This window comes from Larus michahellis, chromosome 4 (assembly GCF_964199755.1).
Source record: "Larus michahellis chromosome 4, bLarMic1.1, whole genome shotgun sequence".
Lineage (NCBI taxonomy): Eukaryota > Metazoa > Chordata > Aves > Charadriiformes > Laridae > Larus > Larus michahellis.
The window spans coordinates 22,909,219-22,925,480 of NC_133899.1; the positions used below are offsets into that span (position 1 = coordinate 22,909,219).

At 46.7% G+C, this 16,262-nt stretch overlaps 1 protein-coding gene across 2 annotated transcripts in view; it reads right to left on the minus strand.

The window, feature by feature from the left end:
- The window catches only part of NLRC5 (NLR family CARD domain containing 5), a 48,709-nt gene that overhangs the window by 11,868 nt on the left and 20,579 nt on the right, over nucleotides 1–16,262 (minus strand). For both annotated transcript variants that reach the window (XM_074583441.1, XM_074583442.1), the window contains 24 exons: nucleotides 15,847–15,912; nucleotides 14,748–14,825; nucleotides 13,976–14,059; nucleotides 12,847–12,930; nucleotides 11,468–11,557; nucleotides 11,310–11,357; nucleotides 10,772–10,846; nucleotides 9,835–9,918; nucleotides 8,995–9,078; nucleotides 8,009–8,098; nucleotides 7,837–7,899; nucleotides 7,094–7,177; nucleotides 6,442–6,525; nucleotides 5,747–5,836; nucleotides 4,726–4,791; nucleotides 4,163–4,246; nucleotides 4,003–4,086; nucleotides 3,338–3,424; nucleotides 2,803–2,883; nucleotides 2,165–2,248; nucleotides 1,687–1,770; nucleotides 952–1,035; nucleotides 182–265; nucleotides 6–89 (listed from right to left, as the gene is read on the minus strand). In XM_074583441.1, the coding sequence (XP_074439542.1) occupies nucleotides 6–89; nucleotides 182–265; nucleotides 952–1,035; nucleotides 1,687–1,770; nucleotides 2,165–2,248; nucleotides 2,803–2,883; nucleotides 3,338–3,424; nucleotides 4,003–4,086; nucleotides 4,163–4,246; nucleotides 4,726–4,791; nucleotides 5,747–5,836; nucleotides 6,442–6,525; nucleotides 7,094–7,177; nucleotides 7,837–7,899; nucleotides 8,009–8,098; nucleotides 8,995–9,078; nucleotides 9,835–9,918; nucleotides 10,772–10,846; nucleotides 11,310–11,357; nucleotides 11,468–11,557; nucleotides 12,847–12,930; nucleotides 13,976–14,059; nucleotides 14,748–14,825; nucleotides 15,847–15,912 (1,926 nt within the window). The remainder of the gene's footprint in view (nucleotides 1–5; nucleotides 90–181; nucleotides 266–951; nucleotides 1,036–1,686; nucleotides 1,771–2,164; nucleotides 2,249–2,802; nucleotides 2,884–3,337; nucleotides 3,425–4,002; nucleotides 4,087–4,162; nucleotides 4,247–4,725; nucleotides 4,792–5,746; nucleotides 5,837–6,441; nucleotides 6,526–7,093; nucleotides 7,178–7,836; nucleotides 7,900–8,008; nucleotides 8,099–8,994; nucleotides 9,079–9,834; nucleotides 9,919–10,771; nucleotides 10,847–11,309; nucleotides 11,358–11,467; nucleotides 11,558–12,846; nucleotides 12,931–13,975; nucleotides 14,060–14,747; nucleotides 14,826–15,846; nucleotides 15,913–16,262) is intronic.

The following is a 16,262-nucleotide window of genomic DNA, read 5'->3' on the forward strand; positions in this document are numbered from 1 at the left end:
CTTACTTGATTTCCTCCATGTAGCGCATATTCCTCAAGGCTTCTGCTAGTCTGGAGCAACCATCATTCCCAATACTGTTATGGTTCAAGCTGGAAACAACATCCCCAGGAAAACGGACGTTAAGCTAGCGTTATTCAATATCACAAGCCGGGCCAGAGGCGAGCTGCCGTCACATACTTACATAAGCCTTTTCAGAGACGGCATTTCACGAAGTCCCAGCACAAGCTTAGGAACTGCAGAGCTGCTGAGTTTCATGTCGCCCAGGCTAAAAGGTGAAATAACACAGGAACACCTAATTACCCACAGGCAGTCGTGCAAGCACTCACAGCAGAGGAGAGCAGAACAAAAGCGGAAGAGAACTGGGAGTGTATTCCAGACACTGTGAACAGTTTTCGATTTTATTCTCTAGTGCAACTCTACCGGATGTGTTTGGATCCTAATAAAATACCAAGAGAACCCCAAATCTCTGGAGCAAGAACCCAGCTCCTCATGCAGCAAGGTGCCACTGTGACCACAAGATGGCAAAGCTCTCGCAAGAGCGACACACGGTCCCGTGGCACTTCATAACAGAAGGATGCCTTGCACGTGGGCACCTGGAAAAGCCATCTCTGTGTGCAGGCCACTAGATGATCCTTCAGGATTGAAATGCTGGCTCTCGGATTGCTGCACAGGAAACACTGCCTCTCAGCTGGGACATGACCCATGCAAAAATCAGCTACCAAAACACTTTCTTTCTCCACTGGACATTCCCTGCTACAGACTACTGATCTCTGTCTCTCTCACTCATTGTTCATTGCAAATAAGAAGGAATTGTTGGTTTTTTTCCCATCTGAAGTCCTCCATCCATCAGGAAAACTACATATGTCCACAGCACAGACAGAAGAGAGGCTACAGTTTAAGTAAAGCTTCTAGAACGACCTGGCAAACTCTGGACAGCTTGATAACACTCACTTGAGCTCTTCAATGGCCTGGCATTTCTGCAAGCCCATGATCAAGTAATCGATTCCAGTTGGCATAATACTGCTAGAGGTAAACCTGCAAAACAGCAAGGATCAAATAAGAGGGTCAGGTCTCTGCACGCTGAGAAAGAGGAGTTTACTTCACTGAGAGGTAAGCTGCCCCATGCCAAACCCCAGCCGGCATAGACACCAGGGACCAGTAAGTTTGGAGAGGTTTCCACACCTCCCATGTACAGGACTATGAGGATTAGGTAGCGCAGAGATGTTCACATGATGTACCATGTACCAAACAGCACGGTCTCTGCCTGGGCCAACCAACCCCCAGCACCTCACTGGGCAGAGATGCCCTTTATAAGCTTGCATCTCGCAGGCAGTTGAAGAAGGCTATGAGAAGGACTGAATGCTATTCATACCAAAAGAAGCTCTTTTACGCAGTAGGGTAGTATAAAATGACCTACAATGTAAACAAGAGCCAAGGTCTCAGTCTCAAATGGCTTTCACTTCAAAAAAGGGGCAGAGGAAAACACTTCAGGCAGATGGTGCCCCTATAATCACCTTCAGCATGAACTGCAGAGAGCTGTTGAGTTCACAACCTAGACACGTCTCAGGAGAGATTACAGAGCTTGTGGCCGTATTCCAGACAAAGAGGGTTTCAGAGATGATCAGGGCGAGGCACAGGGTTGAGCAAAAGATAAAGATGTGGAAAAGACCTCATCTGGGGACATACCCAAACTTCTTCAGCTCTGGGAGAGGCAGCAAAATCCTGACTAGCATTTCTGCTTCATCATTGTGGAGCTCGACATGAGACCATCTGCAAGAACAGAACAACAGATGTGGGCTATGTCCACTGATGACGAAAGGTCTGTACTGAGCCCACAACAAAAGCACAGCAGTGCTTTTGACAGTGAAGAAGTGTCACAACACTGACACTTGACAAGGTCCCACGGGAGTTGCCAGCCACAATAAGAGAGTACAGGTTATCTGGGCACAGGGGAGATCGAGATGTCTTCAAAGGATACCCCAGGAAGCCACTAGGTCTATGGGTCTTTTCTGGTCCATCCAAACACTCTAAGAAGGGGACCCAGAGGTTAGTGACTGGGACCTTGCACTGGCCTCACCTTTGCCCTGCTGTGTGCTCTCCTGCACACACAAGGACAATCTACTCCCTTCCCAAAAAAAATCCTCTACGATGCCTGGCAACTCACCTCAATTCCTGAAGCTGAGCACATTTTTCATGAACCCTTTGGTAAAAGCAAGCTTGCTTGATTTCCGGCTTGTACAGATTCAGTCTGCAGGATACAAACATACAAGGCAATGGTCAGTGATCGGCAGATGCCTACTGCAGCATCTGGTGCCCCTTAGGGCCAGGCTTGGGAATAGAGCAGAGTTTTGCAAGTGCCCTCCCTGGGCTCTCCCGCTATGTCCCATCTACACCACAGTTCAGTGGAGAGAAACAGAGCCCTTCCCCAACTGCACGAGAAGACAACTGCGGCCTTCTTCAGCTACACAAAGGGAAAAAGACACTAATGCTGTTCCCTCTCTGCACATTCATGCAGAAGCCAGCGTGTTTTAAGAGTCTTCAAAGTCCTCATGCCTCCTGAGCGCTCCTGGTCCTGCAGGGAAGGCAGGTAGATTTTTCTGCCTCGTTCAGGTCCAGTATGGGCCTGAAGGAGGGTGCCTGAAAGACACATACATGCACATGAATAATGTTCCTTCTGCATGTGTGGCACAGAGGCACTCCGAACCGATGGAGATCAGAGCCCCAGACACTCTGAAGATATTTTTCATCCCGTGGTGAGTTTCAGAACAAGCAGAAAATAATGACAAATAGTCACTTTCTTACCTGCAGGTGACTGATTCCAGCTTCTCTGGGCAGTGTGGGAAACTTACACCTAATTGGAAGAGGGTTTTATCTTTACATATCCTGGAAAGGTAGAGATTAGAGAACATCATCAGCTTGTGAACCCTTGAGGGAGGGCAAATGCTATTTTCCAGACGAAAAATCAGGAGGACTGGATGGGACAGGACTATGCTGGTGGAGGAATGCTAACCACCTATCTCTGAAGAATTTTGCAGTATTTAAACTAGTTCCAAAGCCAGCCTAATCTGGGCACCCTTTCTCCCAAGGGAGACCAGGAATATGGTCTCCTTTCCACTACACCTACTAAGGTGTGCAACCACAAACCTTCTGTAAGCCCTTCCACCCACCAGACATTTGGGGCAAACTTGTTTCAAGTTGGCTAATGGACAAATGCATCAAAGACAGAAAATAAAAAACAGAAGAGCAAATTAAAGTGCTGGCTACAATCCCATTTCCTTGAAAGTATCAGGCTAAAAGAAAATATCTAAAAGATAGCAGAACTCAAGGTGCTACTTACGTGATCTCAGTAACGTTTCCACAGGCCTGGAAAGCCAGCTCGAGAAGGTTTGTGACACTTTCTTTACATACCCACGGCTCTTCTATGCTGCAAAGCAGAATATAAGCAGCTCTGCTTTATTCACGTGCATGGATCCGTCTCTGCCTCTGTCAGCTGAGTGCTCAGCACCCCAGTATATACAGAAAGGCTGCTTTGCTCATCAGAGTAACGTCTACATAGGAAACAGGGTGCAAACTGGGAACAAATAGAGAAGCAGCCCAGCTTCCCTGCAGAGGAGAACACAACCATCAGCTTCCCTCCCACCTGCCTACCACTGACAGCAATGAGAGGAAGCCTGGCCCCACTTCACGAAGTGAAGAATTCATTACGCAGGTGAACTGCGGGATGCTGTGGCGAGGACACAGTAGGAATGTGTTCACCAGAACTGGGAATCTTCTTTATAAGGCAGGCAGAGGTCTAGAGACACAGCTTTACATGATGCTTAGTAGGAATCAAGGAGATAAAACCGAAATACCGCTAACTTAGAATCCCCCTGGGAATTTCTCAGGCCAACACAGTCTATCTTTGGAAGATTGCACTTTTGGTTTTGATGAAAGATCTTAGATGATCTTAGATGCACAGACTGTCCTTAGACCAGCATCTAAAACAGCACAGTGACACAGTACCTGATTTTCAGAGGACCCGGGTTTTTCCTCAGTGAACGCAAAAGTCTCTCTGCAGCTTGGACTGTCACGTTGTTATTTGAGGATCTAGAACCAAAGGCCATTGTAATGAACAGCTCACAAACGAGCCCAGCCAAACGGGTCCAAGCAGCCATTAACTCACATGTACTCTGTCAGACCAGCGCACTTTTCCAGGAGCAAGCACAACTTTTCCAAGTGCTCTGGATGAAAGTTGCACTCTGCGAGTCTGAAAGGATGCAAAAGAGAACAACCTTAGTCCCTTACAAACAGTTCAGGCTTTCAGATGCAGAAATCTCAGGCATCACAACCTTTCCCCACAGAGAAAGGAGGATGCCACCACAACCTTAAATGCCTTGCAGACATTCAAAAAGATTGTGGCAACACTTCAAAAGCATCTGTTGAGATGTTCTGATACAGCATATGCGTATGCTAATGGTGCAGCTTTTTGTGATAGGGACTGCAGGGACACCTACAGGTTCCTAGGAGCAGTCAGTGGGGACGCAGTGAGAGAGAGGGATGCGGGATCCTCTGTGACATGAGAAAGCTCTTCTCAGAGAGTGAATCAAAGGAAACTTATTGTCTATTAGTGCAAAATATCACTCTACCAGGAGCTAGGGAGAACAAGAGGTTTTGTCTGCCTTGTCCCTAGAAAAAGGATCCCACCTTTGCCAAAGGAATCACAAAGAAAAATGTTTGTACCGTTACCTCAGAATCTTTCTTGGGTCACCTCTGCTTGTCAACTTGATTATTAAAGTTGCTTTGGAGCACAAACTGCACAGAAGACATGTGAGTGTAAGATTTGAAGGGAAAATGACTGCTTTTCCCAGCAGTCAGAATTTAACAATACATCAAACTGCACAAAGCAACACAGCACAGGAGTGACAGAGGTACCTGGCCCAGCTCACCTTTCCCTACGATAAATCAGCCCAGGGAAATGCTTCAATAAGGTTTCACTAATGTTAAATTGTCATAGGACAGCACTGGTGGCTGGAGAAACAATCCTGCCCTGCTTCTGCCTGCCTCCTCCTGTCCCTGCACACCCTGCCAAACTCTGGGGAGGGCTAAAAGAGGAGACTGATCTGCTTTAACACAGCCCTGCCAAAAGATTCACATTTAACTGCAGGAATGAATGGAAGTGACCCTGGTTAAATTTGGTTCACGACAGACCAGCTACTCCACGTGAACATAAACGTTGATAAGGGCAGATCTGCAGCACGGCCCAGCCTTGTGACTTGAATCCATGAGAAAAAGCGGTTGATGCCAGTGCAACAAGCCCAGAACCCATGGGCTATTTTTGCCAGAGAGGAAAAGAGATAAAGACGCAAACCCAAGTAAAGAACATTGGAAGTCGCTTTCAACAGACTCACTCTGAAACCTCGAAACGCTGAAGGGAGTTAGGAACAGCATTTTTAGAGAGCAAGTGATGACTCCTGCACTAAAGACGTTCATTTACAGATACATATATGACAACAATTAGTACAGCTGAATACCTGTGTCTTTATACACAAAAATGACTGGGCCCTGTGGGACAACTGTTCTGCTAGCTTCCTCCTTGGCAGCTATGTTTGGCCAGTAGAAACGGACATAAACAAAAGCTTTGCATGCACTTATACATAAAGGTAGTTGAAAACGCGGCCCTCAGTATTAGCTGAAGAGCACAAGCTTCAGCATCGTTAAGAGGAAAATGTGCAGGGAAAGTCAGGAATTAGTCAGGAGAAACACATACCTGACTTGAACTTCAGTAGTATTTCCAGATGTGGCAAAGGCATTTATGAGATGCAGAACTCCATCCTGAGAAATCCTATTACAGCTGAGACTGCACAGAAGAGAAGGAAGGTTTTTCAGGTGTTGTCCCCAGGCTCCTCAGCCACAGATGCAAGACTCAAATTGCCACCGAAGGCAGAACAGTTTGTGGGGTGCTGGGCCCCTTTGGGCTGGGCTAAATGCACCAAACCGCTCCAGGACACAGCACTGACGACTTGGGTGACACAGCCAACTTCTAGCTTGCCTCTTTGCACTACAGAGGCAGACGACTGCTGGAGAGCTGTTTCCCCACCAGAAAGGGGAGAGGAGAGCTGGTGTAGGGCACAGCTAAGCTCATAGCACCTGTGGGCCTTGAGTTATTTAAAGAGGACAACGTACAGGGAAAAGCGATGAACTGAAAACTCAGGGGAATGGGTCAACTTCTGTCACACTGCTCTGGGCCTTGTTATCTCCTGCTGATGCTAATAGACTTTTACTTACTTCAGCAGGTTTTGGATGAGACTTTGAGTCACCCTGGCCTGGAGGTCTTGAGTTGTGCTCACGGCTCACTCAGACCTTACCTCCTAAGGCAGGAGTGGGCAAGGAGCATGATTTCAGGAGGGACTGCGTGAACACCTTTCTGTTGGGGTACCTCACATTCACGGTGTGTTTTCTTACTTGAGGGAACAGGTAACAGGCACTCGATGCAAGTGGTCCAAGAGGCACCTCAGGCCTTCATCTCCTAGCTGATTCCTGGAGAGACTGAAAGGCAGAAGAACAAGGTGGCCTACCAAAACTCAGCCTTTTCAGCAGCAATGCTCCTCTGAGAAGCTTTGAAGGAAAAAGCCAAACTCCCTGGACTTAAATCCCAGCTCTGCCATTAAAGGTCTATCTAAAACAAACTGCTGCCCTACAAATCTACCGCATGCATAAGCTCCAGAGCAGGCTCAGACGAAGAGCTCCGAACACAAGCTCAGAGCAGGGCTCAGATCAAGTGACAAACGTCTCAGAACAGCCACAGCGTAAAAATCCCAAGGAAGTTTTCCCACCAGCTCAAGCACTCTTAAGATATATACATAACAGAGCTTTATGATTAAGGGATATGGTCTAAGGGAGAACTTTGTAGAGTGGAGTTGATGGTTAGACTCGATGATCCCAAGGGTCTTTTCCAACCTAAATGATTCTATGATTCTAATAACTTTTTTTTCTAAATAGTCCGAACGAGCACACATACGCACACAGACAGGCTGGGAAACCCCAGGCAATGCCAAACCACGCCAACCCAGCGCTCCCTCAGTGACTCCTGTTCAACAACCCAAGCCCCGCTTACTCCACTTCTGCCGGCCACCCACGCTGCTCCAGGACTCTGCAGAGCTCGTCTATCTGCCCCTGACCAATAGCACAGTCCATCAGCCTGCGGATGAGACAGCAAGAGAGTTAAAACATGGCCAGCAAGCAGGCTCAGCCAGCTCAGGGAGAGCTGCCCATCAGCAGGTGCATTTTGACACCAGTCTCTGTGCAACATTCCCTGAGATGAAGGCCCTTAGCTGTGACGGTGTTTGATACTTCTCATAACACCTCCCTGAGGTTAGTAACGACAAAGCCCACATTTTAAGTGGGAAACAGATCTTTTCACATTTTCTGTTATCTCCTCAGTGCCTAACTGGAGGCGTGTTACAGTTTTCTTTACACCCAGCAACGACCGGTCCCAGAGAGGCTGCGGACACACGTGACATACACAATGCACTGATGCTCATATGGAGATCACCGCACAGAATTTGAGGTGCACAATTCAAAAACGCGTTGGCTAGGGCTCAATTCAGCTGCTTGTGCAGCAGAATTTGGTGCCACACAAGATGACCGTGGGTAGGCCAGTGGCCCAGAAAGGCACAGGACTCTGCCATCACAGTGTATCTCAAATGGTACTGAGCTGCACTTAGGACAGCTACTAGCCCAAGCTCTTTGACTACCAGCCCATGAGTTCTTAGTACAAAAGGGGATTTGGCTACCTGCACTAGTGTTTCAAACCTAATGAAAACAAGTGAATTATAATTAAGTGTCGTATGCCAGTACCTGCAGGACGTCTTTTGGCTTCGCGTGCTTGCTCCTAAATGCAAAAAAGCATTTTCACTTGACCTGAAGCGAACACAAAAGACAGCCCTTCAGCAATGCACTTCAAAAATGACAAGTTTTGTAGTCCTTTTAAAGCTGAGATGCTGGGCTCCAAACATTCTGCATGTCTTACCGGACTTCTACCAGCCTGATCCGCTCACAGAGATTGATGGATTTGATAAGTAAGACAGTGCAACACGGGGAAAGTTTGTTGTTCCTAATACTGAAAAGGAGGAGAAAAAAAAAGAACCATGAAATCATCTCCCAAGAAGAAAGGTTCCAATACACATGGCCCAATATTCCCATTGTTTACTTTGAGATGCAAAAGGTTGGATCTGCCCCATTTAACTCAAGATCAGTAAATAAGGATGTAAAGTTTTGAGTATTGACACCCAGCATTCCTTTAACTAAAGGAGAATCTCCCCTGGTCTCCTTTGACTAAAAAGGGAGTACAGACCAAGGGTTTACACTGAACAACTCCTCTCCGGGGCTACTGGACCAGAGACACCTCAGACTGGAAGCAACCTCCTGAGTGAGCAAATTCAGTCTCTTGAGACACTGCAGCTCCTCCATCTTACAACATCTTGCAAAATATGGCCGAGCTCCTTCTGGGCTTTTTGTCCACATGGTGGAAGCGCCCTAACCCCTGACAGCACCTCTACAGCCTCAATTCTCAGCCTAAATGGCTGATGTGCTGCCAGGAAACACTTTTGGTGTCAAGTGTGGCAGGATGGCAGATCCCTGCAAGGGGCAGAGCTGTGAGATATTGACCACAGGAACAGGTGGTGTGCTGTCACCACGTGTCAACCAACAAGTCCTACGTCTGTTATGGATGCAGGAAGTCATGTTCCATGGGACCTGCTAAGTGAGGATTATCTGGGATGCTGTGCCTCGGGTGGGTATTTCTCCTCCCGTACTTTTTCATTAAAGAAAAAAGGTTCAGTGCTGCTTTGGTTCTAGAAACAAGACAGGATTGGGTATGAAAGAGTTTCTGCATTTTTCTTGCCTAGCTAGTTAATCTACAATTACTGATTAATGCTCCTAAGGTATCCTGTGGTATTTGCACTTTCCAAATCCATGTTTGGTGGCAGCAATCAAAGCAGGGACCCCAAACATTACCTCAGTAGTGTCAGATGACAGAGGTGCGGCAGGAATCTCAGCAATCTCTCAATGCTCTGGTCACTCAAGGAATTTCCAGACAGACTGTAAAACACAGAAGGAAACAAATTCCAAGAGAAACTAGGACAATCTGCAAGTATTTCTATAAAATCTACATGGACGTGCACACACACACGTGCACGGGGGTGTTACAGGTAAGTTCTGAAAAAGGACATGTCCAGAAATACCCTGAAAATTGGGTGAGATTTAGTCCTGACCCCTGTAAGTGTTTTTCTACATCCTATAGCCAATTAACATTCCAGTTTTAAGAGTCTTAGTTTTCCATTACTGCAAGTTTATAAAATGATGCAACTGATGTACTTCCTGCATGCAATACAGATATTATGTTATTTTTATTTATCATTACTCCATTTCTGTTGCAAGCAGAATTCTTATAAATTTCTTAGGGCCCAGCTCCTGTCTGGAGTGAGCAGCTCTTCAGGAGTTTGGTTTACGGCTCAGTGGGCCAGGTGCTCTTGCTCTGGCTATACTGCGAGGCAGGGTCTGCGGGAGTAGATGAAAATGCTTTGTGTACAGCCATACGACTGAGGAAGACTATGAGAACACATGCATGTTCTGGGGTGTTTACACACAGACACGGCAGACTTAGGAGAGGCAAACTCTGAAGCAGAGGGGTCGGTGGAAGGTGTGGGTGTATCTAAGCATCTGAGTGAAGTTTTGTGGGGGTTTTGTGAGAGAGACAATTTACACTAACTGCTAACCTGAACACCAACTCTGTCTCTGCCGGCTGGGGAGACAGACAGACAGACAAGGCAGGGTTGCCCCGTGCACGACACTTACTCAATTTCTGTCAGCTGGGGACATTGAGTCAGTATCTGGCATAGCCTGGTCACATCCTCAGGATCCACTGTGCAGTCGCTGAGACTGAAGCAAACAAAGCACACAGGAGCTTAACATTTCCCATGACCACAGTATGGCAACGCTCTCTTCATATCCCAGAGCCTTACATCTTAGGACAAGACGCATAGCAAGCCTCTCATTTCCACTATGCATATTTTGCTAGCCACAATCTAGGGCTGAGAAGTCCAAACCTGTAACAACCAGAGGATTTCACCAGCTCTGAGCTGATTCAAGAGAGCCAGTCCACCAAATTACCATGTTACTTTGGGCGTTGCCTCACTAGAGCCACATCATGGGTACTTAACTTGTCTCAGGAGACTGGACAGCATCTTTCCCTGCTCAGCACTGTCTCAGCTCTCCCAGAGCAAGGCTAGGAATGGTGCCACCTATGTCCTTCTCCAAGAAGGAAATCACAGAAACCTTCTGGGGTGACAAACTGGCAGGTCTCCATGGGACAAACGTAGTAGCCAGCCAGATCTGTATCTCATTATTTATGGGTAGAAGCTTCCTCTGCAGGAAGGTAAGACAATCCTCTTGAGTCCAGCCAAGCAAAAGATGCACTATTTATTTTCCCATATAGGCCTGTAGCAGTGAACATCCCAAGTCTATCCAAAGAGGGTGTATTATTCACCCAGCCACCAGAGAGACGTATTAGGGACAGACCTTTTCCAGAGATGCCTCATGTCGAATCAGTCAGGAGAGGATGTAAGCAGAGGAAAGAAACAGCTGCTTTCCAAGAGAGCTGAGCCTGGCCCCAAAGGTGGTCAGGGCACAGGAGACGGGTCTGTTCCTCACCTTACGCTACAGATACAGACCCCCACAGCCATCCCCCCTCCTTATGCTCCTGGGTGACAAAAGGAAGCTGGGGCTGGCATACCGAAAGCACCGTCCTTTTGCTTCATGCTTGGGATGCGCCAGGAAACTACTTCTCCATCTGCTGGTACTTCTGACCCTAGGGAAAGAAGGTTTACCCCATGAGTTGCACTGATGTTATTGCCCCTTGCAGCTGACTCCCCACGCTGCAGCAGGGGAAGAGGATGAGGTGGTGGCAGTGGCCTCGTGCTCCAGTCTGCCTTTTTCCACCACCTGCCAGAATTAGGTTCACATCATCCCCGTAAAAAAAAGGGCCTTGTCATCCCTCTTCCAGCCACCAGAGAGTTCTGCAGCCACTCAGCATTTTGTGCATTTGCTCTGCCCTGGCCCAACAGACTCCATACCTGCCATCTGCTCCATAGCCTCAAGCCACTGTCAATCAGCCATGAAACGGCTCACCCTGCTTCCACCACCCTGCCCGGAGTTTGGAGCCAAACAGCTCTATAATTGGCACACCCCAGGGACTCACATATCGCCATCTCTACAAGATGTCTCAAGGAGGAGTTTGAAAGGCTTAGACAGATGAATGGGCATGATTTTACCTTATTCTTTCCCAAAAGGTTAGATGAACCACCTGTGTGTGTCCTAAGCTGTAACCAGAAAAGAACATAATTAGGACAGAAGTTGAAGATACATGCTCCTGTACCACAGCTTGAGGTCCTAAATAGCAAAAAAATAGGAAAAGTACTCCTGGCCGTACCTGAGGTTCATTGTTTTAATGCGTTCCAGTGTAGACAAGGACTGAGCTAAGAAAAACACAGAGTTCAGGGAGATCTGGTTGTCATTAAGCCTACAGGAAGAAGAGATTAAATCAGCTGCTGCAAGCAAAACTACTAGCAATTTACACTGCGTCACGTCACCCACTAATAGCGATCCTTGTCCAACACTCTCAGAGACTGCTTCTTTGCCACCTTCTGCCTGTGTTTCCAACTACAGTTCTGCAAACACAACTCGCTCCGGTATTTTTTTAAATTTGTCCTTCGCTTTTAGAGTTCAGAGAATCACAGAATAATTGAGGCTGGAATGAATCTCTGGAGATAATCTAGTCAAACTCTCCTGCTCAGAGGTGGGTTAGACTAGAGCAGACTGCTCAGGACATTGTCCAGATGGGTTTTTACCATCTCCAAAGATGGAGATTCCAAAATCTCGCTGGACAATCTGTTCTAGTGATGGATCATCCTCACCACACAAGTTTTTTCTTATGATCAAATGGAACTCCTTGTATTTCAAAACACCAATGCGAGGCAAAAACTCTTTGGCTGTAAGCGCAGTTGTGGCAGTACAAAACCCATACTAATTAAGATCATGCTCAGGTCTAATAGGTCTATCACAATGTCTAGTGTGACCATGGGCAGTGTGCTTGATGCTGGGGAAAAGAACCCGGATAACAGCGGGGTGTTTTATTGCACTGATGTGAAGAGAAGCTGCAGGCTGTTGGTAATTGCAACAGTCTTGGCTTGAGAACAGTTCGATTAACCGAACAGGAACAATAAATACCTCTTTCAATAAAGCAAAATAGTGCTGTACTCCTTAAGCCACAGTCCTGTACAATGCACTTGCAATGGGAGTGCCAGGTAAAATACCCAGACAAACAAAAGCCATCACTGCAGCTGAATTCAGGCTTCACTGTTGAAACTGGAGCTCCCAGCATTTACCTTCCAAAGGTGCCCTCAGGAGAGGAAGGACTGCCCTCCCTCCTGGTGAGGAACTGGGAGAACAAAAATTCAGTGGCCTGATAAAGATCTCTGTTGGCCTGTTTTAGAAAGTGTCCTGTTTTAGAAACCAGGTGCCACACCTGCATCTTCATGGAGACCACCTGTCTCCTTCAGGGAGACTACCTGTCTCCTTCATGGAGGACGGAGTACACCACCTCTCGGGCACCGAGCTCAATAAAGCTTCAAGTGGAGTCAATCTGTTCTGGACTAGAGGTGGAGACAGACCAGACAGCACAGTGGATCCACCCTCAAAAGACACAGAATATAACCGCACTTCATCCTGAAGAGCACTTCCCAAATGTGGACTGGGCTTCCACAACACACACAAAAACCCACCCATGAGTTCGAAACAGAAGCTACTCACTTGAGAGATCTTAACATTTTCAAATTCGGGAGGAACTGAAACAGCTGCAAAAGTCCCTCGTCTCTCAGATAATTATTTGATAGGCTAGGATTTAAAGAAAGGCATTTCATTTTCATGGAAAAAAAAACCCAATAGACACAATCAGCTGTTAATAACAAGAGCTCTGAAAGCAGAACATGGGCACCCTAATCAAAACAACACATGCACTGCCCCTCTCCGCTGATGACTAAAGCCTCCAGGGAAACCAGAGACTGGAAGTAGCCAACACAACACAGCCAAAAACCTAGCTCAGGGCTCATCCTTTTCTCACGTCCACCCAGTGACGCCTCTGGACTGACAGTGCTTTTTAATGCAGTTACCAGGGACCAGAAGCCCACAGCTCTGAGAAATTATCAATCTGGTCAGGGCCAAAAGAGGAGCGACAGGTTAGTCCTGGAGAAGGATATTAGGCTCTGATATTAGAGCCTGAGGATTACAGTGGGCTATGGATCACGTGAGATGAAGGGACGTGATTGCTTAAGAAGAGCAAAGGCTAAAAATCTCTTCCACAGGCTGCCAGGCCTACGAGAATAGTCAGCCCTTGGGTGGTGGTAAGTAGACTACATGCCTGTGCTGGTCCTTGTTCCGTCCTCAAAACCTAGACATGAGCGTGTGTGCTGGCTAGCCTTCCCACCAGGGCTGGGTCTGCTCATCTTTTGGCGTTAGCAAACAGGATGACTCCCCACACACAGCGCTAACAGAAGAAAGTACTTTGGTGCTGAAGGTCCTTGCACACCATGTGTGGGATCACCAGCAAAAACACAGGCTACCACCTTCGTTTTAGGTGGGACTCTTCATGCTCTGCAGCTCTGCTCTCAAATGGCCCAAAGGCAAAAATGACAGGACAAGGTTTTACAGCTTTCGTAATACCTGAAGCCAGGCTAAGTGATCAAACAGCCCCTTTCTAGATTTATATCCTGCAACCTTTGCCCTAAGAGAATTGGCAAAGTAAATTAGCCCAGGAAAAGCCATGCCTTTCATAAGGCTACGTCTCTACCACATTCTCCATAGAACACACAAAAAAAGGTGTTGTTTCCTCAGTATCCCACACAACTGCACATAAAGACCGTAAGAGTTAAGAAGGACTCACTCCAGCTCAGAGATGCTGCGACACTCCTTCAGGACTGCACACAGCTTCTCCAGGTCACTGGCTTGAAAAGGACTGTCTGTCAGTCTAGGGGGAAAGAGAAAGCAATAGTCCAGGTCTGCAGGACTGCAAACAAGATTGTAAACTTCACTCCTTCAGAAAATCAGAGAATAAACAAGGAGATAATAAGGAAATAAAAAATCCCCTTGAAATATCTTGCTTTTCTTTGGTCTGTAACAACGGATAATCTGTACTTTCGGCTTTTGTCTGCAAACAGAGAATAACAGAGACAAGGTAAAGAAAACGTGTGGCACGACAAGGTCCTGGTGAGAAGGCTTTAGGCACAACTTCGTCCTTCCTCGCTGCAGCCTACAAAATGGACAGGTGCACTCTGTGCTGGAGTCAGTGCACGATCCAAACACAGGTCCAGCTTAGGATGCACTTCTCCAAATCAGTAAAGAACATCACAAGCTCTGTCACCACCAGCTCCCGCAGCTCACACATGGGAGCTGATGCAGTAACCGCACAATCACCATGTTCTGTGGTTGAGACACAACACACGATCTATTTGGACACCTGGAGAAGACCACAGACACTATCCACTGAGCTTCTAGTGCTGCAAGCTGGGAATGTGAGCAGTGACAAATGTCTGACTGAAGGGGCCTTTAGCAGCTCTCTTGTGATTCACCATTCAAACTTGGAGATGCAGGTTAGGTCAGCCATAGGATCCAGAGACAGTATATGCAGGAAATACAATTAAAATTTGCCATGGTACCTTATTTTTTGGGGGCCAGTAGGTGTCTGGTTTTCCTCTCCGTATTGTTGGTCATCAGTAGAGAACACAGGCTCTTCCCTAGTAAGTGAGCATAAAACCAGACAAGGGTAAAACACTTAGCAAGTATTACAAAACAAAACTTAGCAAGTTGGCAGGTCCCTGGGCTCTACCCTGCACCCATGTCTTGCCCATAGCAAGCTCTTCTTTCTTTCAGGGATTAACCTTGCACACAGGCAAGCGAGGAGAAGAGGAAAAGACAGATTCTTTATCTAAGCTACAGTTTGATGGAGAACTCAGCTTTTGTCTAAACACGTTTTGTGAAAAGAGTCCACGTCTCTGCAAAAAAATGACTACTCATAAATAAATGGAAGATCCAAATCCCAAAATATCCGAGTTTAAAATGTCACCTGGTGCCTTAAAGGAGTCACAGATCATGTGTCTCCGGCTGTCACTCTCTTTCAAGCGTAGCCACAGCAACTGGGTTGCATCCCGTGACAGCCCTGCTGTTCCTCCATGGCTAAGAGGGGAGATGCAGGCGTGCTGTGGGCAACGCTATTTTACAGTGGGCTCAGTCTGTGGAGAACAAGGGCATAAAGAAAGGAACCTACAGCTCTAGAAGCAACCGGAAACGATTTCTCAAACAAAACATTTGGGTTAAGCTGGTTTGACCATAATTTTCTGAGGGGAAAAATAAAACTCCAAATTTCTTTTGATTTAGGAATAACATGATCCAGAATGCACAGTGTAATGAACTAGATGGTTTTAAACATGCAGGCATCCATGAATCTTTTTGGAATTCCGTTTGGAGGCATGGGGTTTACTTGTTGGTTTTTTTTACTGTTCACTGTTATCAGATAGCACAGTGTCGTTAAACAGCCTGCTTTGCTCAGGATGCTGTGGGTTGAAATGTCACCTAGAGACATAAAATGTCCTCAAACACTACAGAAGGCAGTGGGCAGCTTCCAAAGTGGCTAAGAAAACCAGGAGAAAGTACTATATTTAGCTTCAGAGGGGAGGAGGGGCAAGAACTGCTTGAGATGAAGTGTTATCTTTGGTATCTAAGCAGGATATAAGAACCACTTCTGCAGACACACTCTACCTAGGAGGAAGGTATGCAAACTCTCTGTCTTCTGTAAACCTCAGGACTGCAGTCTGACGACAAAGGCTGTGAAGAAGAGAAGGAATCAATCAAGGTCACATCTTGGTTATTTACAGGACTTGTTGTTTTACAAATGCTTGATTTTCCTCTGCAAAACAGTTTGGTGACACCAATCACTTAAAACGCTCCCAAAGCAACCAAAAAGTAATCTCCCATTAGTTTTAAATCCTAGTTGGATCAAACTGTGCAATATCAGATGACCCAGTTTCTCTGAAGCACTAGAGAAAGTGCAGACAAAATTGTTACACTTGAACTCCAGGGGGTTTCCAAGGAAAAATAATAGGAAGGGAACTTCCAGCTCCACTCAGATGTCACCAGTTCTCATACTCCACAGAGACTCTCTTTCCAAAACTTCC